Genomic DNA, 25,047 nt, shown 5'->3' with positions numbered 1-25,047 from the left:
CTATGCTTGTAAGGCTAGACTAAAAACCTCTGTCTCTCTTATATCAGTCTGAAGTCTTGAATTCACCCATTATCATAGGTGGTGACAGGTAATACTAGGGGAGCTGGTAGTATTAATAAGATCGCATAAGGAACTAAAACTCTATAGGCTATGTGTAACGGGCTGGGCCCGTGAAGGCCTCGGCAAACTCTCGGCCAACACTCGAGATTCGGTGGACTATCTTGTTCGATATCAGCGCACAGGCCAAGGATGTGGAGGTATAAGACGGCAGATATCTTGCATAGTCTTTCACTCTTTTTCTTCTTCTTCTCTCCATTCGAGACAAACTCGTAGAGTCGTCACCAGCTAGTTGCAATATACTCCTGGGACCGTTACACTATGCGCAGCTGTGGGAAAACCCTGCAGGGCAAGGTGGGGCTGCGCACTGACCAAAGAGGTGGAGCACTAGCTCTCGCCTAAGACTCTTATCTGATCTATAATGCAGCCCTAACCCTGTCACGGGCAACGCTCGTGACACCTGCTATAGCGCAAAGAAAGGCGTAGATGACGAACTAGGCCATCGAACTAGCCTAGTTCTAGCCGTGTAGCTAGCCTATACTCCAGAAGCCTTTCAGAGCATAGTAGCCACCTAATCACCTTCCTTGCAAGCCTTCTCTCTTTGTTCTCCCACCTGTTGAGAGCCCTGTGTTGAACTGAACTGGCTCCTTGGCACCTGGATTCAGGGGCTGGGTACGGTTGCCCAATGCAGTAAGCGTGGAAGACACGTCACCCACCCAAAAGCAGGGTCTGGCGAGGGTCCCGAAGCCCTCGGTTCTTTCAAGCAACACACACACATGACGCATGGTTCAGACAGCCAATTCAAGCTTCATCTTGTGCCTCAATTGATGCAGTGTCACCTAGTTGGTCTATGCCTATTCGAGCCTGTACCTGTTGCTGTCCAAAACCCTGTATAGATCTCTCTGCGAGCGTATCTGTAAGGTGACACACACAGGCTCTCTGTCACAGCGGGACAGGCGGACAATCCAATGACAATTGTATTCGGGCTAAGCTACAGTCTAGGCTCTATTTTGTCAGGTACGGGCAGGCTTGATTATCAAGACGTAGCTCAAGGAGCTACAAACAAAACTCGCGGCAGCGAGGTGCAGGATATTCAACCTACAGGGGCCCGTGCTTCCCATTGCGGCACCAACTAGCCGGGTACGGTACACGAACTGGTGGGGATGCGGTGTAAGTAGAATCCACCTCCGGGTTGTTTGGAAGGCGACGCTCCAGAAAGTAAGACCTCTTGGCCACCAGGTACCAAGGTTCATCTCGGCTTGGAAAGTAGCAGGCTTTTTCCTTCTTCTCTTCGTTCTCTTTTGTTCTCAGATGATTCTCTTTCGATTGTTTTTCCGTCGTCCTATTTGACCGTGAGCTCGCTCCCTGAATTACTAACAAGCAAGCCATAGCTGGATTCTTCCCACTGGCTGGGCCGGTTGTCTTACCTACCACGGGTAACACACCCCTTTGGCAGCTGCCGTCATCCTCTGGTCCCTGACTGTCTGCTTGCCGGGGGCGTCGAAATGGTTGGGTGGTATCCGAATGCAATCGTCATGTCCGTCAGCTGGATGTACTGGTACGTGCAATCGTCAGTCGAACCACAATTGCTATTAGCTGGCTCGTGGCGAGGGATTTACGATACGAAGCATTCTCGTCAGCTTCATGCCGCCATGATCCTTCGGCAGAGAACGACAAGAATGAGATTGAGGCTGAATGACTGAGAAAGGCGGGTATAAGCGAGCGCAACGGGGTTGCGGACCGTGTAGCCGACAGATACGCCATGTAAGTCGCTCTCGTCCTCGCGCTGATCTCGACAAGCCGTCCTATTTTCAGCAGCAGAAAGCTGGGCGATATTGGCGCACTGGTCCGCTGGCCTTTTGCTGCACGTTTCGAAACGGAGGGAAGGACCGAATGGGGTGGATTCTTGGTTCTGGGATTCCGTTATCTCGTCTTGGTGGTTCGGGGGCTGGCCTGAACACCATCCACGTCAGGTCCCGAGGAGCCACCACTATCGAGCTGCATAGTTCTTCCTCCACGTGCGGCCGGGTGTGATGAAGGACGTGACTGGCTGGCTCTCGAGAAGTGAAGGATTCGGATGGACTCATTCATCAGGTGTTCAACTCCAGCACAAGTCTGAAGAACGACCCTGCTACTGTAATACAAGTTAGCAACAGCCAAGCGGCAGCACTCAGCCAACGCTAACCACTCGTCACTCCCAGATGGACCGACAGGCTGCGTCCCGCCAGGATATCTATTCCCTTTTCGTGCTTCCTGTCCGAGCCAGCCGGGAAGCCCGCTGCCTTAGTGCAAAGCATGTCAGACGTTGGCGGCGGTATGGCAAGCGAGGCATGAACGGTGATGGCGATGTGGTTGGTACTGCAGCCTTTTGCGGGGCTGGGAGCCAACAAATAAATGGTTTCGGGTTTGGCCTTGGAAGGGCGGGTGGCTAGGCTGAGTGGCGTCGAGAGTCCGCAGTAGCGTACCGAAAGTCGGCGATGTCCAGAGCAACACAGGTAGGTATGTGCATTCCGATCAAGCGGTGTCCTGGTCAGAAAGAGGGAGAGAGGGAAGATGACCATAAGCGAAGTCAAGGGAAAAGAACTGATTGAAAAAGAAGAAATGGAACCAGGAGTGGGATGTAACTAGGGACGGTTATTGTTGTAAGCTCAATTTCTCCGGACTGACCTCTCTTCAAGACATCGATGGCAACCACTAACCCCATGTATGACGGGTGATGGGCATGCGGGTAGAACAAGCCAAATATCCCAGCAATAACCCGCAAGTATGACCCATAATTCACATGGCGTGGCGGCAAGGGTCCTATGGAAAATCCTCATGGTCATTTCAGGGAAGCTGCACGGCAATGTCAGCTGCTATCCCACAGCCTCCTCAGCCTGGTCAAGGCTATCAACAGGGCTTCATCTGTCTTGATGCCTCTCGTCCCTTGATTCGGCAGTACATTCACCCAGTGATCAAACAACTCCTTGGTCCGCGCGCCCGCAATGCCCATCTCGCCAAGCTGAGGATCGTTCATGGCGGCATATTCCAGCCCCCTTGGCCCACCAAAGGCAACCAGCAAGTGCTTAAAGTCGGTTTGTTCATAGCTGGGGAATGCTCTGGAGAGCGGCACGCCGCGCTCCGACGTGCCGATGCTTACGTCGTAACCATCTTCGTACGGGCTTTCGGTGAGAACGTTGGATAGCGATGAGGCTTTGCGGACACTGTAGCCCCAAAAATATCCTGCCTCTGTCCTGGGCGCGGTCGGGTGCACTGGCTCAGGGATTCCATTGGTGTCATTGGGCATCTTGAGGGTCACCCGCGTCTTGGGCGGAATCGACTCGGTTACGGTGACTGTGCTGGGCATGCCGATGTCGACGACGGTGCTAGCTTCGTTAGCGGACAGTCTATGGTCGCTGAGTGCAACGGTACTTACCCCTTTCCTCCCTTCGGTTGTGCTTCCAGCGTCATGCCCTCCCGGTACGGCAGCCACTCGTCCTTGTGCGGGTGATGGGGCATGTCAAGACTCGGAAGCAAACCCTGGGATCTCAAATTCGGGTGCAGAGGAAAGAGGATTTTGCGCATGAATGGTGGAGTCTCGAGATAGGTCAGGAGGTGCTCCATGAAGTGGGCTGGGTCGACATCGCCGGTGTAGGCGTCTGGGTCGGCGTTGGTGATGCGCTTGTCCATAGGGCTGTCGTCGTATATGACGACCTCGTCGACTGAGAATATGGCCAGTGCGCGAGCGATTCGGCCTACATTTGTTGTTCTCTGCTCTCGTGTTACGCAGCTGAGAGGAGTTAGTAAAGGACTTAGACAGGGTTGAATGTGTGACGCTTATTACTCGGTGATGAGGCTTGTGGGCACGGCGATGGAAATAGTCCATTCCCTTGGGACAGTTGGCCTGAACCGAGACGGGGCCTTGAAGTTGGGAACATCGCTACCGTCCTCAGCGTCGAGACGACGTTTCTGCAGGCAATGTTAGTGTCAACATTTCAAGTACCTTGGTCGAGGAAGAAGAGACTTGAATGTGAGCTTTGCGACGATGCGTACCCAACAGTAGGGTATGAGCAGACTCACTTTTGGTTGATGTTCATATGAAGGAGGCATTTTGATCAAAATATGCCCAAATTGAAGCCGAAAATGTACCAAACTGCAGTTATTAGGCCGTGCAATCGTGCTGCTTGAAGGCTTCGGAAGTTTTGTGCTGAGAATCGGCAGAATTTCACTTAAAATTGACCGCCTTGCAATGGGAACTGGTGATCGCTGAAGTGATGAAGCTGTCTATCCATAACCCTAACCCTTAGCTCCGCCCGTAGATCTGGACACCTTGGCACACCCGATGCCATTGGTTGCGCGCCGCTGACAATTGCGATGCCACGTTCAACTCAACAACGCATACCGAACTTACCGTCACACTTCAACCCAACATGACGATCAGTATCGCTTCGTCGGCGCAATGGCGCCAAATTCTGAGCTCCCACGCCATTGTCATTGCTGACTGTAAGCCCTCCCTCTCCAGCAATCATCCACCCCCATCCCATCGCTAACCAGATGCCTCCGACACTAGTCTACGCCGACTGGTGCGGCCCCTGCAAGATGATCGCCCCGACCTTCGAATCCCTCTCAACCAAGTACTCCAAGCCCAACAAGATCGCCTTCTGCAAGGTCAACGTCGACAGCCAGCAGGACGTCGCCCAGCAGCACGGCGTGCGCGCCATGCCGACCTTCCTCGTGCTGCGCAACGGGACTGTCATTGAGACCATCCAGGGCGCCAACCCCCCCGCCCTGACAGCCGCCGTCGAGAAGGCGGTCAAGCTCGCGGTCCCTGGCGGGAACTCGACGTTCTCAGGCGCAGGGCAGAGGCTTGGTGGTAGCGGAGTTGGCACGCGGAGGACGACGGTTGGGAGGTCTGCTGGGTGGGATTTGAAAGGGTTTTTGGAGGCCGTGGTTGCCTTCTTTGGGCTGTATTTCTATTCCTTTTTCTCGGTGAGTAGAACCATCACGGCTCATTGCGGGCCGGGTTGTGGATCGATGCTAACGTGTCGCAGCTCGATCCCTACAAGGCGGCCGAGAACTCGCCATTCAACAGGAACAACCCTCCGCCGAGGGTACAGCCGGGGAGTGGAGCGAAACCAGCGGCCCGTCCTGGGTTCAAGACGCTGGCTGACTTGGGCAGCTCATGATGGTGATGGCTAGACAGTTCATGAATTTTGGGAAGCTGGGAGTTGGGGCGTCACCGGGTCGGTAATGGGAGGCTCAGCTTGCGCAATGGTCTACATTGCCCGAAAGTATTTGGGCCTGCTGTATAAACGGCTTATAGCTGGATCACTTGTTTTGTCCATCAATATTGCTACTTTAGGCCCAAGTGACTGTCACGTGCAACGACCCTGCGGGAGGTTGATGCGCGCTTGAAAGCTTGGACCCTGTGGAACTCTTTTCTCTGTTGCCTCCCCCACCACAGACTCTGCACATCACCGAACAGACAGCACCTGGGAGCAAACATGATTTCGGCCGGCAAAATGCAAAATCGGTGCCCTGGGTGTCGTGCTCAGATTCTGAGCTTCTACGATGCTTTGTTGCTGCGGCACAGCAGGCCGACCGCGCACCCATTCCTTCAGCGGCCTGTGCAGTCCGCTGCGGCAGCCTCGACAGTCACCCGCCCTTGGCGGACCAACTCAGTCAGGCGAATTTCAACGATCACGCCAATCCGACAGGAGCCAACGGGCAAGATTGTCGACGCGCAGTTACCGAGTGCAGGTGGCCAGCCAACGCTCGAAGAGATCGAGATAGTCGTGCGCCAGGCGAGACAGACGTTCGGCAACACGCTGCCTGCCGACTACCTCACGCCCGACGAGCTCAAGGTCTACGAAAGGTTATACGGGCCGCCTCTTCGCGAAACACGGCCAGAGGATGTTGGCATTCCGTTTCCTGAGCGAGATGTCGAGGAGCAGCATGCCCTGCTCAGGGAAACCCCAGAGGGCGTGCTGGAGGAGGTCAAGTACACCTTCGATCGCGCCACAGCCATTGGCTCTGAAGAAGTGCAAGAACAAGGTTCCCCGGAAGACGTCGAGGAAACCGGGACACTCGAAACCGCCTACAGCGTTCCCCCGCTCACCGACACCCAAATCGAGTACCTCAATGTGTCGGCCAACAACCAGCGCGAGTATGAAGCCCTGGTGAAACTACAGCGCGACTTTGAGGCAGCAGCAACCCTGCAGCCAGCCGAGGAGATCCAAGAAGAAGAAAACATCATTGAGGAGGACGAGCCGCGCGAAGAAGAAGAGATTGACGAGGACGAGGGCGAGCCGGATGCGACCTTTCTTGAAGACGCCGAGCCACGTGGTTCCCGACTGCACGAGTACACGAGAATGGGCCAGTTCAAAACCAACCCCAGCACGCTGCAGCTTCCCAAGATGACGTTCGTCGAACCAATCACTACTCTGCTAAACAGAACGGACATTGCACACATCACCGAGACTGCAGAACGCGTGCTTGGCGGCCCCGGACTGCCGTATGGCCCGGCGACTCCCAAGTCCAAGTCGAATCTCCCTCAGAAGGGCATCCTATTGGAGGCTGGCCATCACAGGATGTCTCAAATCGAGGCCGATGCATACCTCGCTACTGTGCTTCCGGGCCTGTATGCATCAGTCACCAGCGTCCTCGTCGAGGTGCGGAAACGGCTCGGTGAAAAGTGGTTAAAGGACCTCATCACTCGACCCGATGGAACTGGGCCGCGAGTGCTGGACGTGGGCGCCGGCGGAGCGGGGCTGGTTGCGTGGCAAGACGTGCTCCAGGCTGGGTGGGATGTCCTTCGGGAAAAGGGGGAGGTCAGGGGCGAGACGCCTCCGGGCAAGAAGACAGTAGTCGTAGGGTCGGAAAATCTGCGCCAGCGGGTTTCTCGGTTTTTGCACAACACCACTTTTCTTCCCCGTCTGCCCGACTACATCCACTCGATCGAAGGCTCCGAACGCAAGCTTGACTCTGGCGGCGGCCCTGCGCCCCGTAAAGTCTTCGATGTCATCATCGCGTCACACGTGCTGATGCCCCTTGAGAAGGAGTACAAGCGCAAGGAGCTTCTGGAAAACCTATGGAGTATGCTCTCCCCGGAGGGCGGTGTTCTTATTGTGCTGGAAAAAGGACACCCACGCGGCTTCGAGGCTGTAGCCAGCGTGCGCGATCGCATCCTCGATGAGTTCATCATCCCGCCTACGCCGCAGCCGCGCGCAGAGGAGATCCAGTCGGATGCCGAGCGGGTGCGGGAGCCCGGCATGATAATCGCGCCGTGCACCAACCACACCAAGTGCCCGATGTACCTCACTCCCGGTCTGAGCCAGGGGCGCAAGGACTTCTGTCACTTCAGCCAGCGGTTCATCCGCCCACCTTTCTTGCAGAAGGTGCTCGGCGCCTCGCATCACAGCCACGAGGACATCAAATTCAGCTACCTTGCCGTGCGCAGGGGCGCCCAACCGGACGCCTCGTCTACCGATGCGCTCACCTTCTTACAGGGCAGCGACGCCACCGACAAGGCCTTCGCGGGCTACGAAGACTCCCTTGGCGCTCCCCCTCACCCGCTTTCGCTGCCACGCAACATCCTCGCTCCCCTCAAGCGCCGCGGGCATGTCACGCTCGACCTCTGCACGCCTGCCGGCAACATAGAGCGGTGGGTGGTGCCCAAGTCGTTCTCCAAGCAGGCGTACCACGATGCGCGCAAGGCCGTCTGGGGCGACCTGTGGGCGCTCGGCGCCAAGACACGCACCGTCCGCCGGGTCCGGCTTGGCAAGGGCGGCGTGGACCCCGGCGACGGCGGTGTCCGTTCCCGAGAAGCAGCAGCTGCGAACAAGAAGAGGCCCAAAGTTGTGAATATCAATGTGCATCCGCAGTATGGCGTGATCGGGACAACGGAAAGACATCCCGGTGGCTATGCGCCCGTTGAGAGGAGGACCAAGGGCGGGAAGAAGGTCAAGATCGATGATTTACTGCAGAAGATGGGCATTGATGAAGTTGAGGATCCTGAAGACAAGGAGGACGCCGAGTTCATGCGGGAGGATGCCAAGTTCATGCGCACCGTGAGGTGAAGGTATAGCTGTACATCATGACATGTATAACAGTAGTTGTCTGTACAATACCAGGAACTGTACATCCAGTATGAACGGTCCCAACAGCACCCCCTTCGCACTGCACCCCTCGAGAGGAAGGCGCCTGCAAGGTGCTACCTTAGCCTCCAGTACTAGTGTAATATGTGCTGGCATGCGTTCGATGGCCTTGCTTCTTGAGGTATAACGTCCAGATACTATGCGTTCCTCCACGAACCGGTTTCTCTCCTGCGCCATGCATCGGCAATGAGTGTGGTCAATCGTCTCATGCAGGCCGAGCTCCGTCCTTGCATGGATGATGCAGTATGTAGCGTTCCCATGAAGCGTCGCCGAGGGTAAGACGGAGCAACGATCGACCAGCCGACGATTCCTTCGTCCACGTTTCACATCTTCTCGACGACGACAAGCGGGAAGGGAGTCCTTCGCGGTATTACTGTCAGAACCGTCCTGGTATCCTCGTCGACCTGCCAGTTTTTGCATCAAGACCAACTGCCGAGACAATATGAGACCTCTCGGACCTTTCCCTCCGGCTAAAGAGAGTAAAGTGGGAGCCCCAGAACCAATTTTTTAAACAACGCCGAGCGGTGGGAACGTGCGGCCCCTGGTCGCGGTCACAGCCGCTGCGGGACACAAAGTGGAGCAGAAACGGAACTGCCATTCTGACCCCGATTTCGGTTCGGTTCCTGGCCGGAAACTCCACAGGGCGTGCAGCTAACGTGAAGTAGCTAGCGCGGCCTTGGGCATTTGCCGGATTGTGGCTCCACCGCGCGCAACAAAAACCATGGACAGTAGCGGGATGGAGTGGAGCACTAACTTCAACTGAACGAGACCAGATATTGCAGACAAGCTTCTTGAACCAGCCAACAAGCCGGGCCGGGCTCGGAAAGGGAAAGGGACTCTGGCGGTCTCAGTCACCCACCGACCCCGACCATCGCAGCCAACCAAAGACACCGAAGACCACCCTGCCGGAACTCGGACCTTGCCCTTGACTGCCGAGTTCAGGTCGCACCGACTCGGCGCCATCTCATCATTCATCACCCATGGCCGTACCATGCCGCCTCCGGCACCTGCACCTCCCCAGCATCCACCCACACTACATCCCTTACAGCCTCGCCAGCCGCGTGCAAGAGCACCTCCGCCGACAGCACCTCGACTTCAAAGACGGCTCCACCACGTCCCGACCACCACCAACCCTCCTCTCTTTCACCCCCTCGCCCATCTACACCCTCGGCCGGCGACAGACCGCACCCCTGACCCCCGCCGAAGTAGCACGCCTAACATCCCCGCTGCGAATATCCACCCCACCATCCCAACAACAACAATCAGGGGCAACAAAGCAGCAGCAGCAAGATATCCTCCTCCTTCCGCCCCACCTAGTCCACTCCCCGCGCGGCGGGCTCACAACCTACCACGGACCCGGCCAAGTCGTCCTCTGGCCCGTCCTCGACCTCAAATCCCCACACCACAGGAACTTCTCTGTCAAATGCTACGCCCGCCTGCTCGAGACCACCACCATCGCCACCCTCGCCACATTCTTCCACCTCGAGGCGTTCACGACGGACGACCCTGGTGTTTGGGTCCGCCATCACCTTTCTCCCGCCTCGTTGTCGTCTCGACCACGGCAGAACGAGGATGATGCCAATGGTGAGGAGGAAGTATTCAAGATCGCCGCGCTAGGCGTGCACCTGCGGAGACACATCACCGCGCTCGGCACTGCGATTAACATCGCCATGCCCGGTCCCGGGGTGGCCGACGAGGGGCTGAATCCGTGGGCGAGGATTGTTGCCTGCGGGCTGGAGGGCCGGGGCGTGACGTGCGTTGCGGCCGAGCTGGGGAACGGTGTCGGGGAGGTGGATGAGCTGCTGCTCTTGCGGCGGGAGAAGGAAGCCAGGAAACCGGATGGCGATGCTGTTGTTGGTTTATGGAGGGAAAGGGCGGTAGCAGGGGCTTGGGCGGAGGAGTTGGCGAGGCGGTTTGGGATAGAAGATGGGGTGGAAAAGGTGGATGAGGAGGAGGCAGTGAGGCTGATGGAGAGCCTGGTGGAAGAACGGGGCGCTGAAAGTGGTGATGCCATTGAGAGGGAGTATTTGGCACAGATGAGGAATGTGTTTCGCGGGGGCTGACACGGAGGGAGAAATTGATTGTCTAAATCGCGGGCCTACATATAGGATACAATATGATGCTACGGATGATCCATGAGTGGGTGTTCGTCAGTAGTAAAGGGAGACATAAGGTCAAGCAGATTACTCAACACCAGACGTGCGGTTCTAGGTCTACCGTTGTGTGGCGGCTGTGGCCCAAGCTTCAATCCCGAGTCCAGCCGCCAGGATGGGTACGGCACCCAGCCGTGCTCGGTTTCCCTGTGCGGCACAGCAAGCAGCCCTAACGGTTCGTGGTCCTGAGAGTGTTTGTACCATTTGCACCTAGAGAGGTACGGATTACATGGGAACTTGTCAACCATGACAGCGTCCGATGTCGGTGCACAACCATATCCTTTGGTAAGGCATTAGGACGACGCAACAGCAGTGCTAAGCAATCACGAGCACGCCATTTGCTGGCTGCCGGGTTCCTTGTATGCTACAGTCCCTTAAACTGGCTGCATGTTTCAGCCCGAAGCATGGCATTGCCTGCCGCATGCGCCGTCACTGGCCCCTGACTCACAGGGGTTTCCAAGGGCAGGGGCAGGAGAACAACTAGTAAAAGCCAATGGCTTGCACGGTTGCAAGGGGGGAGCGTGGGCTGCGAATAGAAGTGCAGATAGGAATTGATGGGTTGGGTGGCCTCCATCCGTTAGTCACTGATCCCCTCCAGTCTGCGGCTGGACAGATACCCAGGTATACAGAACCTCGAAGCTTTGCAAGTCTTTCAAAAATGGGTCGGCGAACTGAGGTAGGGCTGACACATCAAATGCCAACCATACGCGTTGTATTGTACCAGTCAAGCAGTGCAGGCATGCCGTTGATTCTCCTCCCGTGCCGCATTCCAGAGCCCAGGCGGACCACAGCGCCCACTTCCGCTGCTTGTCTCGCGAGAAGTAACAGTCGGCGGGATATGCGCAGAGTCTCCCGTAGAGCCAGTCATCCCCGAGCTTTCAAGATAGCCCCCAACCAGCCGCTTTTGACTCGCCGATCCTAGGAGCCTCTCTGCGCCTGCCGTTCCTGCAATCAGCCAACCCTGGCCTGGCTTTTCCCCTCGCCCCCTTTTTGACCCCACGAAGTAACCTCTTGCAGATGCAACACTTGAGAGTTTCGAGAATTAGACGACAAATTCATATGGAAGCTGAACCATCATACGCCTTCCGAAAACACCATGCATGATGATAGCGGAGAAAACTGCCAACCACTCCCTGCTGCTCGACCAACCCGGAGATGACGACGGCCATTGAGGGACAAGCAATCCGCAGGGAACCAGGTGCATGATATGCCCGGGCTGATCTGACATCGTACTAGGAACAGTCCTAGAGAGGCGAAGTCTCAATCAATCCTCTCGTCTGTCGCCGAACCGTACTGGCCAATCGGCGATGATGGGAAATGCTGGAGCTGAAAAGCCCGCCATGCTGGTGAAAGCTGATCGAGGCGCAGTGAGATGCCAGACCGCGGGAAACAAGGAATTCGTCGCGCTTCGATAACCACAAGCCCTTGATTAGAGACCGCTGCTGTCGGTATTAGGTCCTCCCATGCTTGCCGAACCCTCCCCCTTGACGGCCATCGGCCTCATCCTGGTTGGCACAGCCAGCCCTCTTGCAAACCAGTCTATACGCTGCCTCTCTTCCGCCCACTGGGCCGCGGCGGCGTGTCGTGGTCGTCGGCTCCGGGCTTGTACTCCTCTGGCTGAAAATTGGGATTGTTGTAGTGTGCCACGTTGAAGTGGCTGTTCTTGAATGTTGTCGTCTGCAGCGTCTGCTCACGCCACGTATTGTTGTCGGTGTACTCTCGGAGCTGACAATACTCGCTGAAACGCAGGGGGTGCGTCTGCGGCGCCGGGGTGGGCGTTGGGATCGGAAGTGGTACTGGCGGCGCCTGTTGTACTGGCTCAACGTAACCCGAGGATAACCAGGGAGACACGGGGCTCGGGCTGTACGTGGTGAGCGGTGACGGAGAGGTGTCAAGCATGGATCCCAGAGCAGGAGCTGGGGCACCGAATCCAGGAATGAGGGATAGCGTCTGCATGTCGACAGCCCCGAAGTTGTGCATCGACATGGGTGAGCTCTCAATCTCATAGCTGTGCGAGAAGCTGGCCACGCGGTGCACTTGGAGGCTGACCGGCTCCGGGACGTACAGAATGTCGTAATGGTCCGGGCGGTAGAGAAGGTGAATGATGGGACCCAGTTCCGAAGGGTCGCGATTGTTTGCTTCATCGGGGAACCGGTACGTGTTGACTTCGGACCCGGGACTCCGGTCAAGATAGGCAACCTCCAAGACGAAACCGGCATCTTTCAGGAGCACATTGACTAGCAAGGTCAAGCCCAGATGATCAAGTTCGACGCCGTGATGCTCAAGCACTTCGGTGCAGTATCCGTCGACACCCGAGGCGGTGGTGACGAAGGCGCCATATGTGTCCCGGTTGCCCTTAAGGAATGAGCTTGCCAGCATTCTGAAGTGGTACATGATGGAGTTGGAGAGTTCGGGCGTGTTGAACGCCTCCAGCAGCTCCGTCATGGCTTGATCCTGGCCCTGCTGGTCAACTAGCTCTGCCATTTTCTGCAGAAGCGCCAATGTCTCGTCGACAAAGTCCTGGGAAACATAGGGAGAGAAGCCTCCGACGTTCTCGATGAAGCCGTTCAGGCCCTCCAGCCGCTGCCTCTCAGTCTCGATCCGAGTCTTGTTGCCGCTCTTCACCAACATCTCAAAGTAACCGAAGCCAATTGCTGCCAGCTCCTGTCAGCGGGGCCATCCAAACATCTACAGTGAAGACCAAGAGTGTGGTAAGCTTACCCCGCCAGCCGCAGTTACCGTCGCCCTGAATCTGACGGTAATGCGAGTATGTCTGAGGGAGAACCTGCCATCACAGTCAGCCCGCGCCTGGCGCTTTGCAAGCAGGATACGCATCGACTACCCACCAAAGTCTTTTGTACATAGATCGGATCGGCCTTGGCATATTCCTCCGCGATGGCGGTGCTGGGCGTCTTCTTGCCAACGAGCGGGCCCTGTGCATCGCGCAGCACGTTGTGAGCGGGGTGCCGGTGTTAAGATACGACCCAACGGTAAGGTAGGAAATATGGAGAACTTGTTACCTCGAGATGTGGCTGATATTCCCGGGCAGCAGCCTCTTGGGCTGCCAAATCTTCGGCGTTTGGCTCCATCTTCAGCAAAAGAGGTAGCGAAGGTCGATGGCTCGAGCGTGCTGAGATGGTCGGGTTGGCAGGTGAGGTGGACGAGGTGGAGTGGAAGTTGTTGAAGGAGCCAAGGGCGGATGGTGCGGGGCCAATGCCAGCGCTCCTCGTGTCACTAAACAGCGGCGTGTTGTAGAGCAGTGCACTTGCCGAGCTGCCGACGGCCCCTGCCGCAGCAGAATCTCTGCTGTCGCTCAAGCGTAATGGCGTCTCGTTGAATGTGTAATCGGGGAGGCCGTGCGGGATCGCATACCCCGTCGACACCTGGAGATATGCAGTCGAATCGGGTCGGAACATGCCGGAGAAACGATGCGCAGGTGTGTCAGTGGACTTTTGGCGTCGATGGGAGGCAGGAGGTGCCGAATCTGGGGCCGTGTCGTCGCGTATGGAGCATGAATGCACGGAAACAGCAACTTGCAAGTCTGGCTGCCCTGAGCAGAGAACACCAGCAACGCCAGAAGCACAAGCCTGCACACCGACAAAAAGACGGGACGAAAGATGTCTGTCTGTTTTATCTGTTTGCTGCGTGATGGCACGCGGCAGCCCGAGTGGAGATTGGTAAGAGCCAGCTCCGTCGGCTGTATGTACCGAACCGTAGTTTGTATGTCTCTAACCGGCCGAGATATCACAGAGCAACCGTCGACGGCACAGTCAAAAAAGTAAGAGATAAAAAGGGTATCGATGCAAATAAGTAGCAGAGACAACGACCGACTTGACTTAGGTAACGTAAATGGAGAAAATCAGGCGACTGCAACGACAGGCAAAGGCGGACGAGCATGGAAAGCAGAAGTTGGATGGCGGGACGGGGACTGCAAAGAGCCAGCCGGGGAAACCAGAAGTTAATAAAGCCTGAGGATGCAGGGAGCGCCAGGCATACCAGGGAAGGAAGGAATGCCGATTTACACGCGAAACTTTTCACAATGAGGCAGCGAGACTGAACCTCCTCCAACGTTGTCAGGTGGGGAAACATAAATGCTAGCCTGATGCATAACGTAAAGTGCTTGTTGCGGCTGCTTTCCTGCTTTTTTACCTTACTTGCTCCGTACAGACTAGGTCACCCAGGGTCAGACCTGTCGATTGATGCCGGTTTCATTATCATCGTGTTTGGAGGTGAAGGCTCTAAGCGGCGTGCCATGTCGGCAGCAAATGCAGCAAACAGAGCCCTATGTCCACTACGGCACCTCGAAACTGCGATGTCCACGATACACCTTGAATCTCCTTGGCCTCCCTGTCAATAGGAAGAAAAAAAATTAATCCCCCTGCTGGTCCTGGACACCACCTGGCCGCCGACTTACAACGTAACGCAACCACCCTTCGATCCAATGAGAACCATCCATCAAGCAGCCCTGACCCGTTGACGATGAGAAACCGGCACGCACTGAGACAGGGGATTGGCTGGCTGAGCTTTCCGCGACATGCTCTCATGCTGATGGGTGCATCCTGCGCAGGTGTCGTGGTTGTCGGTGTTCATCTTCAACCTGGCCTACTCAATCACCCCCTGATCCTTGGGGGCGACTGCCGTGGGAAAAGGTTGCAGGCGCTTTGGCCAGCGTCTGATGAACGGAAATCCTCCCGACCGTTTCCAGGAACCTCCGTTCACAAGTCCCACATGCCGCCCGCCCCCTGCTCTTGATCCTACAGGGGTTATCTGCCTGCCGGCTCATCCCTCATCTTCTCCTCTCGATCTTGATGTCCGGTACAAAGTACCAGCTACTCTTGACACTTCATCTTCCTTTGCAAACATCTGTCCGGGACAAGCAGTATTATCGCAGCCGCAAAGGCCGCACCCATTGGTCTCTGGACTAACTAGTAAGGCAAACCTCCCCGCTCGTTGTGTTCCCGCTACATCGGGGGCAGAAAAGTTATGCTCCAGAGGTTGTGCACCCCAGCGTCGTGCTGTGGGATGCCGGGTCCACACCCAGGCTACCATTTTCTGGGGAGCAGCAGGGGGTGAGGGGTGTTTACCGCATGCGACCTGGAGGCGTAAACTCAGCCAGATGAGCGCCACTTCTCTCGCTGTTGGTCCGACCCTGCACTTCCAGCGGGCCTTGCACCCAGAACAGGATCTTGCCGAGTGAGACAGCGGCGATACTGCGATACCTGCCAAAATCGAAACTGATGAGACTGGTAGGACAATGGGAAGCAGTGGAGCCAACTATCTCCCTCAAAGCGGTCTCATGGAGGTCCTTTCTTCAATGTTGACCTTGAGAACAGCCGCCTTTAAGCCGCACGCCGGGATCCACCTCGCTGGCGGGTCTTCTCCGGATCCCGACCGTCCGAGGAGTTGCAACGAGCCCCGGGATTGCCCACTGGCAGGCGTTCAGTGCCGGCCTCCTCACGGAAGTGGTCTGGGTTGGGCTTAGTGTCAGGTTATTAATAACAGGAACCTCCGTACCGAGACCGTGTCTTGTCTTCGCTTGGCCGAGGCGTCCCAGATGGCTCTGGAGGCCCATGCCGTTTCTTACTTCGATGCTTTCAGGGTGTGGTCACTGTGGTGATCACGCCGATGCTGCCCTCCACCCCGACGCTTTACACTTGATGTTCGCTTGCAAATCAGGGACACGGCTCGGCTGGCAGCTGATCAGTTGCGTGAGCAGCACACACGCTGTTACAATCCGTCAGACCCATCCCTCCTTGAATGCAGGACTCAGCTCTCGTCAACACAACCACTCCCACGTCCAGGATGGATGGAATCTTGAGACATCGGGGAGGGCTGAACGTTAGCTACTTGAGAGTCCATGCACCCCGAGAAGGAGGTGTTTTGAGAAGTGAGAACACGCCAGCCGAGGGAGCAGCACACCAAGATGGCTGGTTCTTCCCGTCATACCCACTCTTCTCCTGTCAGTAAGGCAAAACTCGCCTATTGCTACTCGGTTGGCGCGTGATGGTTTTCCTATGGAAGCGCTGGCCCATCTTGCGGAGACAGCCTGCCATGCCGAACCGAGACTGCAGCGGCGGAGGCCCTGCTCTTGATCTCGAAGAGAAAGTTTCGCAATGCCAAGACGGAACACTTCTGTCCATGGTCACTTTGATTGAGCGAGCGGCGCTAGCTCATGTGTAGCCCAATTGGCACCGTAAGGTCGGGGATATTGTGCTGTGAGAGGTGCGAAGTAAGACACTGGGAGGATGGCCTTGGAGACAAGAACCTGGGGGGTTGTCAGGAATTGGCTTGGGAGCGTCCCAAGCTCATGGAACGTCGTTGTGGGGTAAAACTCTTGGAAGGGGGCTGTCACCCGCATCATCAACCACCTGCCATGGGAATGTGGTTGGCTCCCAGATCTGGGGATATGGTGGGTTTCTCGGCCCTGTCCGGTGTTCTCATGTCAAAGTTAGCTCGAGCACTAAGACGAGGACGGCTGAAGATCAACACGCACGCTCTCAGGACACTGTGTAACTTTATCCGTAGGTACAATTGCGATGTTATCAAACCCTTCACGAGCCGAGGTCTCTTCAGATTGTTTTGTACACAGGCGTTGTACCAGGTTTGCACGAGCAAAGGCACCGTCGTTTCATGGGCGTTGTTCCTGTTCGCATACGTCTGAACGGCGGGAAGAGCATACCGTGGTAGGAGTCAAGACGGGAGCCGTGGATGGACACCTCATGCCGGGCTAAGATAGTGAGGTGGGATGTGACTCGGCTCGCAGCCAATATCAACTGTCATGTTCCATGATAGGCAATGGCCGGCAGTTCGCCCGTTTCCATGGACCACACTGGTGCCGCCGCTAGTGACCCATAGCATTTGTGTGGTAGTGCTGGGCATAGGGTGCGATGGAACCCAAGTCGACTGAGCTACATTGTTTCCATTCCGTCCTTGGCTCCTATTCGTGCCAGCAAAGGAGATGGTGGTGCCCTGAATTCGCTATGGTCTGCAAGACTGCCATCGTTGGTCCGAAGGGCTGTAGGGGCCTGTTTAGAAGGCATTTCGCTTGCGAGCAATGTATCTCATGATGCAACATAAAAGACTGGTGGGAGGAGCGTCATTGCAACATCATGGTAGTCTCTATCTCAATGGGATAACTTTTACAATAACCGTCTAGAGATAGGCATAAAGATACATGTCATTTTCGGCTTCATGCGATACGTTGTACAGTACAATCCTCACCGAGGCACAATACAGCAGATACTTCGGTTGGAATTTGCCCGAATTCAGCGATGTCGCCGTTCAAGTTGGCTGATGGACCAGCCTGGAAGCTCGAGGACGATCTTTTGTTGGAATCCGGTTGGCGTGCGTGTGCAGCGACTCGAGCGTGACACGTCCAGGAAATAGCCGGTAGAAATCGCTGACATTAACGTCAACGCTAATGGCATTCTATAGGGCCACCAAGCCCATAGGGGGCTAGTGCAGTGGACTCCAGGCCTGGGAATTTCTGGAGAGTTCCGCACTGAGATCCACCCGGTCAAGATCGCGGCGGTTGATCTCTGTTGGACAGCAACAGTTACAGGCTCGAATAGGCATAGACCAACCAGGTGACACTGCATCAATTGAGGCACAAGATGAAGCTTGAATTGACTGTCTGAACCATGCGTCATGTGTGTGTGTTGCTTGAAAGAACCGAGGGCTTCGGGACCCTCGCCAGACCCTGCTTTTGGGTGGGTGACGAGTCTTCCACGCTTACTGCATTGGGCAACAGTGCCCAGCACCTGGTTCCAGGTGCCAAGGAGCCAGTTCAGTTCAACAATCTCAACACCATCTTATCCCTTCTGCCGTCCTCGTTCATCCCCTCATCTCGACACCGCTTGAAGTGCCGGGCTCCTCTACTTGCTGCCAATTTGCTTTGCTGTTGCTGACGCTGCGCGCTGGACGAGCCGACCCCTGCGGTGCCTTTGCTCCCGTCTCCAGCCTGGAACCTTCCGTCCCACCCACCACTTATCCCGTTCTCCTCTGTATGCACTTCGGAGATCGTTGGTGTGGGACGAAACCTTCACTTCAACCGCCCGCGGCAGCAAAAAGAGATTGTTCACACGCACGTTCCCAGAGCCGTCTGTTCATCATTGTGCTGCTGGCAGCCCACATGCCATGCACCACTCCGTTGCTAGACTATTGGACTGTCGGTGGCCGTGTTGTCCACAGATTATCACTTTTTTGGATCACCACGCATTTTCAAGAAATCCTCGATCAAAGATCTATCCCCTCAGATGTATCTGATATCTTTTCCTCCGTCCGACACTCTGTGCTCTCGGCGCTGGGTTCACCGACCGCCGGCGCGAATCGCCATGAAATCATCCTGCCTGCCTATGCCGAGTCCGAGAACGACTGCCCGTCTATTCTAGTCCTGCCGCCCAGCAGCTAGTACTTTGGACATTCAATGGCCTGGCAGCTCTGAGGTTGTCTGCCGCGACAACCAGTAGAGGCACAATCGTGGTACCTCATGCCGGGTTGCATTTTAACTACCGGACAATTACCTTAGCTGAGCGGCCTACAGCATGGCTCCAGCCAAATTCTGTCCTAGAGACGACACACGGGCAGAGGATGACGGCTCAGAAAGGGCCAGCAGGTCAAAAACCCACAGAGGCCATCGTCCATTCCGGCCGGCAGCGATGCTTCTATGAGGGCACGAGGTCGGTGTTGCTGCGGCCAGCACGGCTTTTGTGCTCAAATGGCACGTTGCCCCGAGAAGAGCTGCAGCCATGTCCGGACCGAGCAAGACGGACCAGAGGCGAAGATGTCACTCGATTTCTGATCGCAAACCGCATCGGCCACAAAGTCAGATCACTATGCTTCCCAATCACCGGTCAAGACGCCAGATCTGCGCGTTGCCGCATTACAGCCGAGTGCCCGAGTCATCCTTGCGCAAAGAGGAGGGATAGCCCGTCATTTCTCTTGACAACCATGCGAGTTGCCGGACGGGGCTCCCGATGCTCCGCTGCAGCAATGGCCGTTTTCATCACCGTACGGGATAGCTGTGAGTTCCTGCCTCGCAGCAGCCGTGCCACCGGCTTCTGTGCCCCTTGTCTCAGTCCCCTCTACAAGTGCCTTTGGTTCAGGTGACATCTGCTTGACAAATAAATATACTTGACTATCTTGAGGTCGCTTACCGATCGGGGCGGGATGGGGTGGTGATCGCACGCTGATCAAACTAGAGTGTTTATATGCAGTCGTATCTGCCATGTTACGTCGGCCTGGTGGTGCATAATCGACATGCGAATGCTGTGATTGAGTGCATCCGAGACCAAACCTCACCACCCCTCAGTTGCCTCTCCTAGAAACGTGTTGAAGGCCTGGTGCTTGACTGATGCGCACAAGAGAAGCCACGCCCAGCTGCAGCAACCGCACACGTAGCTGAATACGATCTGAACAGCAGCATGTTGCTGACAGGTTCGGCCCTGCACACCCAATCTCTCGCCAGTCGGGGACAAGGAGAATTAACACTATGGTCGGATGCCCAAGCCGGGCCCGACAAATGGGACAACTCCTTATTTGTAAGCTGTATCGGCGGCAATAGAAAGAGAATTTCGTTCAGTTTAGTTTTATTGTTGAGGGATCTGCCTCAGCACTCCCTGCATCATGCTTAAGGTGGACTGTGGCATTGAGGTGTGTTAGGCATGGTACCGACACTCTTGCCTGGCACAGTGTGATGGATCAAATGTCGCCGTGCTGGGTGAACCAGTCGAAGTATGATGTTGTTGACTCTTACGTCTCTCCTTTCATCTGTGCAACTCTGTCTACCATACCATCTCCGGCCAGTGTCCCCAGTTTCACTAATCCCTGGCACTGACGTCCCCTGATTCGATCCATATTGTCATCATTTCATTCCACTAATGCATCCGGCGGACACGTAAACCTCGTGATACTCATCATTACTGTGTAGCCGCCCGTTGGTACCAACCGAGAAAGGGCCTCCCTCGGCCCGGCATCCGCCTCAGTGTCCCGCCGTGGCGAGCAGGTTCTTCATCCCTCCCCGGCGCGTTCCCCGGCCGAGTCTCCCAGCCCGAGGCCGATCCCTATCCGGGCCGCCAAAGTCCCCTGTCGAATCCGAGAATCCGCCACTGGCCATATCCGCAACAGACATGCGGAATCCATCCGCATCCTTGAAAATCGCCGTGTACAGACCCCCGACCGCGGAAGCCATACACTCGATCGCCTTAGCCCGCTCGGCATCGCCCCGAGATTGGATCTCAACGGTGCCGTTGTGCTCATCGATGCGGCCGTGTACGCGGCCGTCCACGATTAGATAGCTGACGATGTCCTGGGCCTCGGGCTCGCTGATGCGCAGCCGCTCAGCAATCCACGATAGGCGCATGCGAGTATAGGGCGCAATCAGCTTGAGCACGCCCTTGGTGCGCATGTTGCGCGTCACCTCGTCGATGTTCTCGGCGATGAAGGGGTCGGCGAGAAGGTCCGTGTTCTTTTGGAGGACCTCCTCGTATTTGTAGATGTCGTCCCGCTGGTAGGCATCGACGAGTTCCGTCATGGCGGCGATGCGGGGGTCGTTCTTGTAGGGCTTGGTCTCTTGGCTGTCAAAGGGATTGATGTCCGACTTCATGAGCATGGTGACCAGAAGCAGGTACTTCAGCACCTGGATGCGCCGCAGGTCGCCGGCCTCGTCGTAGTTTCGGAAGGCCTCGAAGAAGTCGATCTGCGCCGAGTTCCAGTTCTCCTCGCTCATGTGCATCTTGCCGCCGCACTCGCGGATCACGCCCTGAATCTTGGGATGCGGCACTGCCGAGCGGACTTTGAGCGCCTTCTGGTACAGTGCCTTGAGCTGGTTGTTGTTCCGTGTCTCGGAGTACATCTGAATTTCGAGGGCATAAATTTCGAGCGAGTAGGTACCCTTGCTCGGTTCGTCGCTACCGTCCTCCTTCTGGCAGACCTTGTGGAGCTCCCTGAGCTTCCGGCCAACGGCATGGTAGTCTCTTCGGTCAAGGAGCAGCTTGGCGAGCTTGATGTTCGTCTTGAGCCAAAGACGTTCGTTGTTGGTGCTTTGGAAGCATTGTAGAGTGAGGGAGTAGAACTGCTCAATGCATTGGACTGCCGCGGGGTTGTCGGCGCCCTTCTCGATGAAGTTGAGCATATTGTCGATCGACTTCTCCGAATAGTTCCTGGTTACCGCCGACTTCACATAAGTCAGGAGTTCTCGATAATGTTCGATGGCCTGTCATCCGTCAGATTTCATTCGCAACGGTCAGTGCGGGGCTATGGCCAGTCCACTGACCTTTTCATATCGCTGAAGATTGAACTCGAGCTTGATGGCTTGCTTCAGGGCTTTGAACCCCCATTCTCCTTTTTCTGGCTCCAACGCTGGTATGGCTAGGAACTCGCCCACCGCCTCTTGAGGGTCTGATGTCTTGGTTTGCTTCGCATTGTAGTACTTGTTCTCGATGTCGACATCGCCGCTGTCCTCTTCCTCCTCGTCTTCGTACTCGAAGTCGTATTCCTCGTCAGAGTCCTGCATAAAGTCGTCGTCCGACATAATGACCGAATGATAAGAAGATCTTTATGTACTGTGTCAGAAAGCGGTAACTGCAGTCCAGAATGGAGGATTGATTTCGCTGGACGCAGTGGTCTTGAGTAAACAAGCGTTCCAAGCACACAGTGGCGATAAGGCTGAGCAGGAGCTTGTGTGGGGTACTGTAGCCTCCTTATCGATTGGGGACCCACCATGCAACTGTTGCCACTCGCTGATCAACCCGGGACAATCACAGAACAACACAAGCTGCCATCGATAACAAGCACGAAACAAACAATCACGCTACAAACGACCTAAAAACACCTGGCAGCACGTGTCGCGCGCCAATTTATAGCGCGCCATTTAGAGACGAAGTGAGCATCAATCCTTAGCTGCCACGCTCGCGCTGCGCCGGCAGCACCAAACCCGACAAGATGGGTTCCGGAGATCTGAATATGAAAAAGAGTTGGCATCCCCAAAGATCGCACAATCTAGCAGCGACCCAGAGAGCCGAAGCCGAAGCCCTCGCCGAACGCAAGAAACTGCAACAGCGTCTTCAGGAGATCGAAGAAGAGCGGAAGAAGGAAGAGATTCAGAAGGCGCTTGAGGCCGCAGGCGGCAAGCCTCGACTGCAGCGGGTGGAATGGATGTATTCCGGTCCGACCGACGGCCAGGTGGGCGACGCGGCCGAGAACGAAGCCTATCTTCTCGGCAAACGGAGGATCGACAAGCTCCTCCAGGACAACGACATTAAGAAGTTACAGAAACAGTCCAGCCAGGAACTTCATGCCACGGCGCCGGCCGCCGCCGTTACGAATGCGCGGGATGTGGCGGCCAAGATTCGAGAGGATCCGCTGCTGGCGATCAAGCGGCAAGAGCAGCAAGCATACGAAGCCATGATGAACGATCCCATCAGGAGGCGGCAGCTATTAGCGTCTATGGGCATCGACGATTCACAGGACAAGTCGAAGCGCAAGGAAGAGAGGCGACACAAGCATCGCCATTCACACCGTTCCCATCGCCACGATGACGATGATTGGGATAGGGAGATGGGCTCCCGCCGTCGTAGATCGGACTCTAGAGACAGGTCGAGGAGTCCGAGGAGGTACGACTCGGAGGAGGAAGATTGGAAAAGGCGGAGGAGAAACTCCCGTGAGCGCCGGCGAGACAGGTCCGAATCCGGCGATTCGCGAGATGGGAGAAACAGGCGAGATGGTCGAGGTAGAGGAAGCAGTCGCGAACGGGGATATAGGAGAGCGAGAACGGAGGAGAGTCGAAATCATTACAGACACGGATCGCGCTCAAGGTCGCCACCGCCGCGCAGAAGGGACTACTCTCCGGACTACGATCACAGGAGAAGGCGAGAGCGCTCATCTGAAGGGCCCTCATCGCGAAGACACGACCAAGACACCAAAAGCTTCCGCAACGGCACTTCGCACCAAACGAACCGCGACCACAATGATCGTCGAGGCAGCCCTCCTTCTAGGGCTCATCGTCGCGGCACGAGCAAGGGCGACAGGGATAGGGATACTATGGAGCAGGAGGAGCGTGCTCGCAAGCTCGCCGCCATGCAGGAAGCCGCCACGGACCTCGACAAAGACCGTGAGCGCCGATTAGCGATGATAGCGGAGCAGGAGCGGGTTGCGCAGGAGATGGACGAGCGGGCGCGGCAACGTAACAAGCGATTTGGTGGGGACGCCGGGTTCATGAATCAGCTCCATACTAGGGCGGCCGAGCTCAAGGTTGCGGATCGCGTGGGGAAGCGATAGGCAGGCCTGGAGGGCTCAGTGACTACGGGGTTAGTCGAGGGGGTATGAATTGCCTATGGAGCGGAGAAACTTGGAGGGTCTCAGATTCATGATACGAGGAGTGATACCCGGCAGTTAGGCTTCGTTTGGTTTGAGGAGGTAATACGGAGGAGAAGGCAAGCCGTGTACGGACGTATACTTGGGTTACGCTATCTCCCCTGGGGGCTGTTTCCGCATCAAATATTTGAAAATGAATGTTGTTACTGTACTTACCGCTTGTACTGTATAAGCAGAGGGTTTGACGGGATGAGGCCCGGAGCTCTGGGAGACTCGATCCGTGGTAAGCTTGTCCAGCGCAGATCAACGGTCAGTGCTTCCGACGCGAACTTTCATGGCTGATCTCGAGTATCGTCAATGCCACTCTTGATATCGAGGCAAGGTCTCGATTAAAGAAAAATTCCCAAAATCCTCATAGGAGGCCATACTCCATTGCACTAACGCATCCTTTCGCTCTCATAAGCATAAACGAAATGGGCGTGGAACTGGATAAAGATGCATGTATTGTACCATAGGTATGACCCCTGAATGATTGTTAGTGCGAAACCACGGACAGGGGTGGCCACCACTTATTGTAGTATCTTACATTTTACCAGCCACCATTTCGAATTTAAACAAATGGAAATTGAGACAGAGAAAAGTCACAATTATCTCTCAGTTAAGCCAGTTTTTTACTGCGTCAAAATAGGTCGATTTGGCGATTATTTGGGCAAAGTCAGACGCCGGGCTAACAATCATTTCAGGGAGACTGTACGAACGCGAGTCTGCTGATTTCGGTGCACAGCAGACGGATGCCGGTGGGGCCGTCCTCCCTTGACCTGCAGCAACGCCCCACCGCCACTTCCCCATTTCTTCACCAGTGACGTTCAATTGCGGACTGCCTGTGAGTCCAGGCCAATGGCCATTCTGTGGATCCTTGCACGCCTGGTTGTTCTCAGCACCGATGTGCGACTGGCACGCTCGTCCAGGGCAATTGCTGACTTCATCTTCGGCTTCAATTTCTCCCCAGGTTCAGTGTCCGTCTCCCTTTCATCGTCTTCTCGCTCGTTTGAATCCCATTCTCCTGAGAGTTGCATTGGCGCACTGTGGCCGTGTGAGACACTGTCTTTCGCGACACGGCCAGCCAAATTTCGTGTGTTGCAACGCCCGTCCCCCGTCCCCAGGCGCCTGCGCCTTCTGCATCTGAATCCCACGCTCACTGCCAACTCGGTCTCGGTGGTGCTGACATTTCTAAGCTGCGATCCCGTCACTCCCACTTGCTTCTCGTAGCAGTCACTCCATTGAGATCGCACCATTTAGACGGCATTTTTCTTCCTCAGTTTTCGCTACCCCTTTATCCCTTGACGCACTTGGCGCGACACCCCGTCCGAACTGTCGATAGAACACGACTT

At 55.9% G+C, this 25,047-nt stretch overlaps 11 protein-coding genes across 11 annotated transcripts; 7 read left to right on the top strand and 4 right to left on the bottom strand.

The window, feature by feature from the left end:
- Nucleotides 1–1,039: 1,039 nt before the first annotated feature.
- N657DRAFT_616534 (uncharacterized protein) lies at nt 1,040–1,712 on the bottom strand. Its single transcript, XM_062790493.1, has 2 exons — nt 1,485–1,712; nt 1,040–1,399 (listed from the first exon to the last, which is right to left on the bottom strand). Exon 2 carries the CDS (start codon nt 1,308–1,310, stop codon nt 1,071–1,073), a length of 240 nt encoding a protein of 79 aa, XP_062648985.1. The 5' UTR covers nt 1,311–1,399; nt 1,485–1,712; the 3' UTR covers nt 1,040–1,070.
- On the top strand, nt 1,447–2,787 carry N657DRAFT_359626 (uncharacterized protein). Its single transcript, XM_062786966.1, has 4 exons — nt 1,447–1,615; nt 1,766–1,821; nt 2,259–2,556; nt 2,736–2,787. The coding sequence occupies exons 1-3, from the start codon at nt 1,582–1,584 to the stop codon at nt 2,487–2,489; spliced, it is 321 nt and encodes a 106-aa protein (XP_062648984.1). The 5' UTR covers nt 1,447–1,581; the 3' UTR covers nt 2,490–2,556; nt 2,736–2,787.
- A 118-nt stretch (nt 2,788–2,905) lies between these two features.
- On the bottom strand, nt 2,906–4,146 carry N657DRAFT_570035 (DUF171-domain-containing protein; the record flags this gene model as incomplete). The annotated part of the gene is made up of 4 exons (XM_062788701.1): nt 2,906–3,422; nt 3,473–3,826; nt 3,881–4,005; nt 4,117–4,146. The coding sequence occupies 4 exons, from the start codon at nt 4,144–4,146 to the stop codon at nt 2,906–2,908; spliced, it is 1,026 nt and encodes a 341-aa protein (XP_062648983.1).
- A 320-nt stretch (nt 4,147–4,466) lies between these two features.
- Nucleotides 4,467–5,222, top strand: N657DRAFT_569703 (thioredoxin; the record flags this gene model as incomplete). Its single annotated transcript, XM_062788680.1, has 3 exons — nt 4,467–4,539; nt 4,607–5,025; nt 5,088–5,222. The coding sequence occupies 3 exons, from the start codon at nt 4,467–4,469 to the stop codon at nt 5,220–5,222; spliced, it is 627 nt and encodes a 208-aa protein (XP_062648982.1).
- A 166-nt stretch (nt 5,223–5,388) lies between these two features.
- Nucleotides 5,389–8,553, top strand: N657DRAFT_359345 (Rsm22-domain-containing protein). The gene has a single exon (XM_062786964.1). The coding sequence runs from the start codon at nt 5,541–5,543 to the stop codon at nt 8,112–8,114; it is 2,574 nt and encodes an 857-aa protein (XP_062648981.1). The 5' UTR covers nt 5,389–5,540; the 3' UTR covers nt 8,115–8,553.
- A 286-nt stretch (nt 8,554–8,839) lies between these two features.
- Nucleotides 8,840–10,527, top strand: N657DRAFT_644043 (uncharacterized protein). Its single transcript, XM_062792677.1, has one exon. The coding sequence runs from the start codon at nt 9,173–9,175 to the stop codon at nt 10,253–10,255; it is 1,083 nt and encodes a 360-aa protein (XP_062648980.1). The 5' UTR covers nt 8,840–9,172; the 3' UTR covers nt 10,256–10,527.
- A 1,201-nt stretch (nt 10,528–11,728) lies between these two features.
- N657DRAFT_359282 (cysteine proteinase) lies at nt 11,729–13,925 on the bottom strand. Its single transcript, XM_062786962.1, has 4 exons — nt 13,366–13,925; nt 13,192–13,290; nt 13,067–13,130; nt 11,729–12,999 (listed from the first exon to the last, which is right to left on the bottom strand). Exons 1-4 carry the CDS (start codon nt 13,759–13,761, stop codon nt 11,885–11,887), a joined length of 1,674 nt encoding a protein of 557 aa, XP_062648979.1. The 5' UTR covers nt 13,762–13,925; the 3' UTR covers nt 11,729–11,884.
- An 802-nt stretch (nt 13,926–14,727) lies between these two features.
- Nucleotides 14,728–16,172, top strand: N657DRAFT_359506 (uncharacterized protein). The gene is made up of 2 exons (XM_062786965.1): nt 14,728–15,538; nt 15,596–16,172. Exons 1-2 carry the CDS (start codon nt 15,021–15,023, stop codon nt 15,825–15,827), a joined length of 750 nt encoding a protein of 249 aa, XP_062648978.1. The 5' UTR covers nt 14,728–15,020; the 3' UTR covers nt 15,828–16,172.
- A 1,972-nt stretch (nt 16,173–18,144) lies between these two features.
- N657DRAFT_359339 (uncharacterized protein) lies at nt 18,145–18,845 on the top strand. The gene has a single exon (XM_062786963.1). The coding sequence runs from the start codon at nt 18,351–18,353 to the stop codon at nt 18,753–18,755; it is 405 nt and encodes a 134-aa protein (XP_062648977.1). The 5' UTR covers nt 18,145–18,350; the 3' UTR covers nt 18,756–18,845.
- A 1,066-nt stretch (nt 18,846–19,911) lies between these two features.
- Nucleotides 19,912–21,949, bottom strand: N657DRAFT_689545 (PCI-domain-containing protein). The gene is made up of 2 exons (XM_062796999.1): nt 21,618–21,949; nt 19,912–21,557 (listed from the first exon to the last, which is right to left on the bottom strand). Exons 1-2 carry the CDS (start codon nt 21,873–21,875, stop codon nt 20,325–20,327), a joined length of 1,491 nt encoding a protein of 496 aa, XP_062648976.1. The 5' UTR covers nt 21,876–21,949; the 3' UTR covers nt 19,912–20,324.
- Nucleotides 21,950–22,098: 149 nt separating this feature from the next.
- On the top strand, nt 22,099–24,078 carry N657DRAFT_644039 (uncharacterized protein). Its single transcript, XM_062792676.1, has one exon. It carries the CDS (start codon nt 22,286–22,288, stop codon nt 23,618–23,620), a length of 1,335 nt encoding a protein of 444 aa, XP_062648975.1. The 5' UTR covers nt 22,099–22,285; the 3' UTR covers nt 23,621–24,078.
- Nucleotides 24,079–25,047: the final 969 nt, after the last annotated feature.

The sequence above is a fragment of the Parathielavia appendiculata genome, assembly GCF_033297405.1.
Source record: "Parathielavia appendiculata strain CBS 731.68 unplaced genomic scaffold N657scaffold_4, whole genome shotgun sequence".
Taxonomy (NCBI): domain Eukaryota; kingdom Fungi; phylum Ascomycota; class Sordariomycetes; order Sordariales; family Chaetomiaceae; genus Parathielavia; species Parathielavia appendiculata.
Note: the sequence above shows the minus strand (reverse complement) of the source record. Positions and strands in the feature narration are given on the sequence as shown.

What these genes read in the sequence shown, in the direction of transcription:
- N657DRAFT_616534 (XM_062790493.1), bottom strand. Translation starts at nt 1,310, where the DNA reads ATGAACCTTGGTACCTGGTGGCCAAGAGGTCTTACTTTCTGGAGCGTC.
- N657DRAFT_359626 (XM_062786966.1), top strand. Translation starts at nt 1,582, where the DNA reads ATGCAATCGTCATGTCCGTCAGCTGGATGTACTG. An exon ending in TCCGTCAGCTGGATGTACTG is followed by an intron (nt 1,616 to 1,765) that starts GTACGTGCAATC and finishes TGACTGAGAAAG; the next exon opens with GCGGGTATAAGCGAGCGCAA. An exon ending in GTAGCCGACAGATACGCCAT is followed by an intron (nt 1,822 to 2,258) that starts GTAAGTCGCTCT and finishes CGTCACTCCCAG; the next exon opens with ATGGACCGACAGGCTGCGTC.
- N657DRAFT_359345 (XM_062786964.1), top strand. Translation starts at nt 5,541, where the DNA reads ATGATTTCGGCCGGCAAAATGCAAAATCGGTGCCCTGGGTGTCGTGCT.
- N657DRAFT_644043 (XM_062792677.1), top strand. Translation starts at nt 9,173, where the DNA reads ATGGCCGTACCATGCCGCCTCCGGCACCTGCACCTCCCCAGCATCCAC.
- N657DRAFT_359282 (XM_062786962.1), bottom strand. Translation starts at nt 13,761, where the DNA reads ATGTTCCGACCCGATTCGACTGCATATCTCCAGGTGTCGACGGGGTAT. An exon ending in TCTATGTACAAAAGACTTTG is followed by an intron (nt 13,131 to 13,191) that starts GTGGGTAGTCGA and finishes CTGTGATGGCAG; the next exon opens with GTTCTCCCTCAGACATACTC. An exon ending in CGGTAACTGCGGCTGGCGGG is followed by an intron (nt 13,000 to 13,066) that starts GTAAGCTTACCA and finishes AGGAGCTGGCAG; the next exon opens with CAATTGGCTTCGGTTACTTT.
- N657DRAFT_359506 (XM_062786965.1), top strand. Translation starts at nt 15,021, where the DNA reads ATGAACGGAAATCCTCCCGACCGTTTCCAGGAACCTCCGTTCACAAGT. An exon ending in CCAGAACAGGATCTTGCCGA is followed by an intron (nt 15,539 to 15,595) that starts GTGAGACAGCGG and finishes TGAGACTGGTAG; the next exon opens with GACAATGGGAAGCAGTGGAG.
- N657DRAFT_359339 (XM_062786963.1), top strand. Translation starts at nt 18,351, where the DNA reads ATGCACTTCGGAGATCGTTGGTGTGGGACGAAACCTTCACTTCAACCG.
- N657DRAFT_689545 (XM_062796999.1), bottom strand. Translation starts at nt 21,875, where the DNA reads ATGTCGGACGACGACTTTATGCAGGACTCTGACGAGGAATACGACTTC. An exon ending in ATCTTCAGCGATATGAAAAG is followed by an intron (nt 21,558 to 21,617) that starts GTCAGTGGACTG and finishes GACGGATGACAG; the next exon opens with GCCATCGAACATTATCGAGA.
- N657DRAFT_644039 (XM_062792676.1), top strand. Translation starts at nt 22,286, where the DNA reads ATGGGTTCCGGAGATCTGAATATGAAAAAGAGTTGGCATCCCCAAAGA.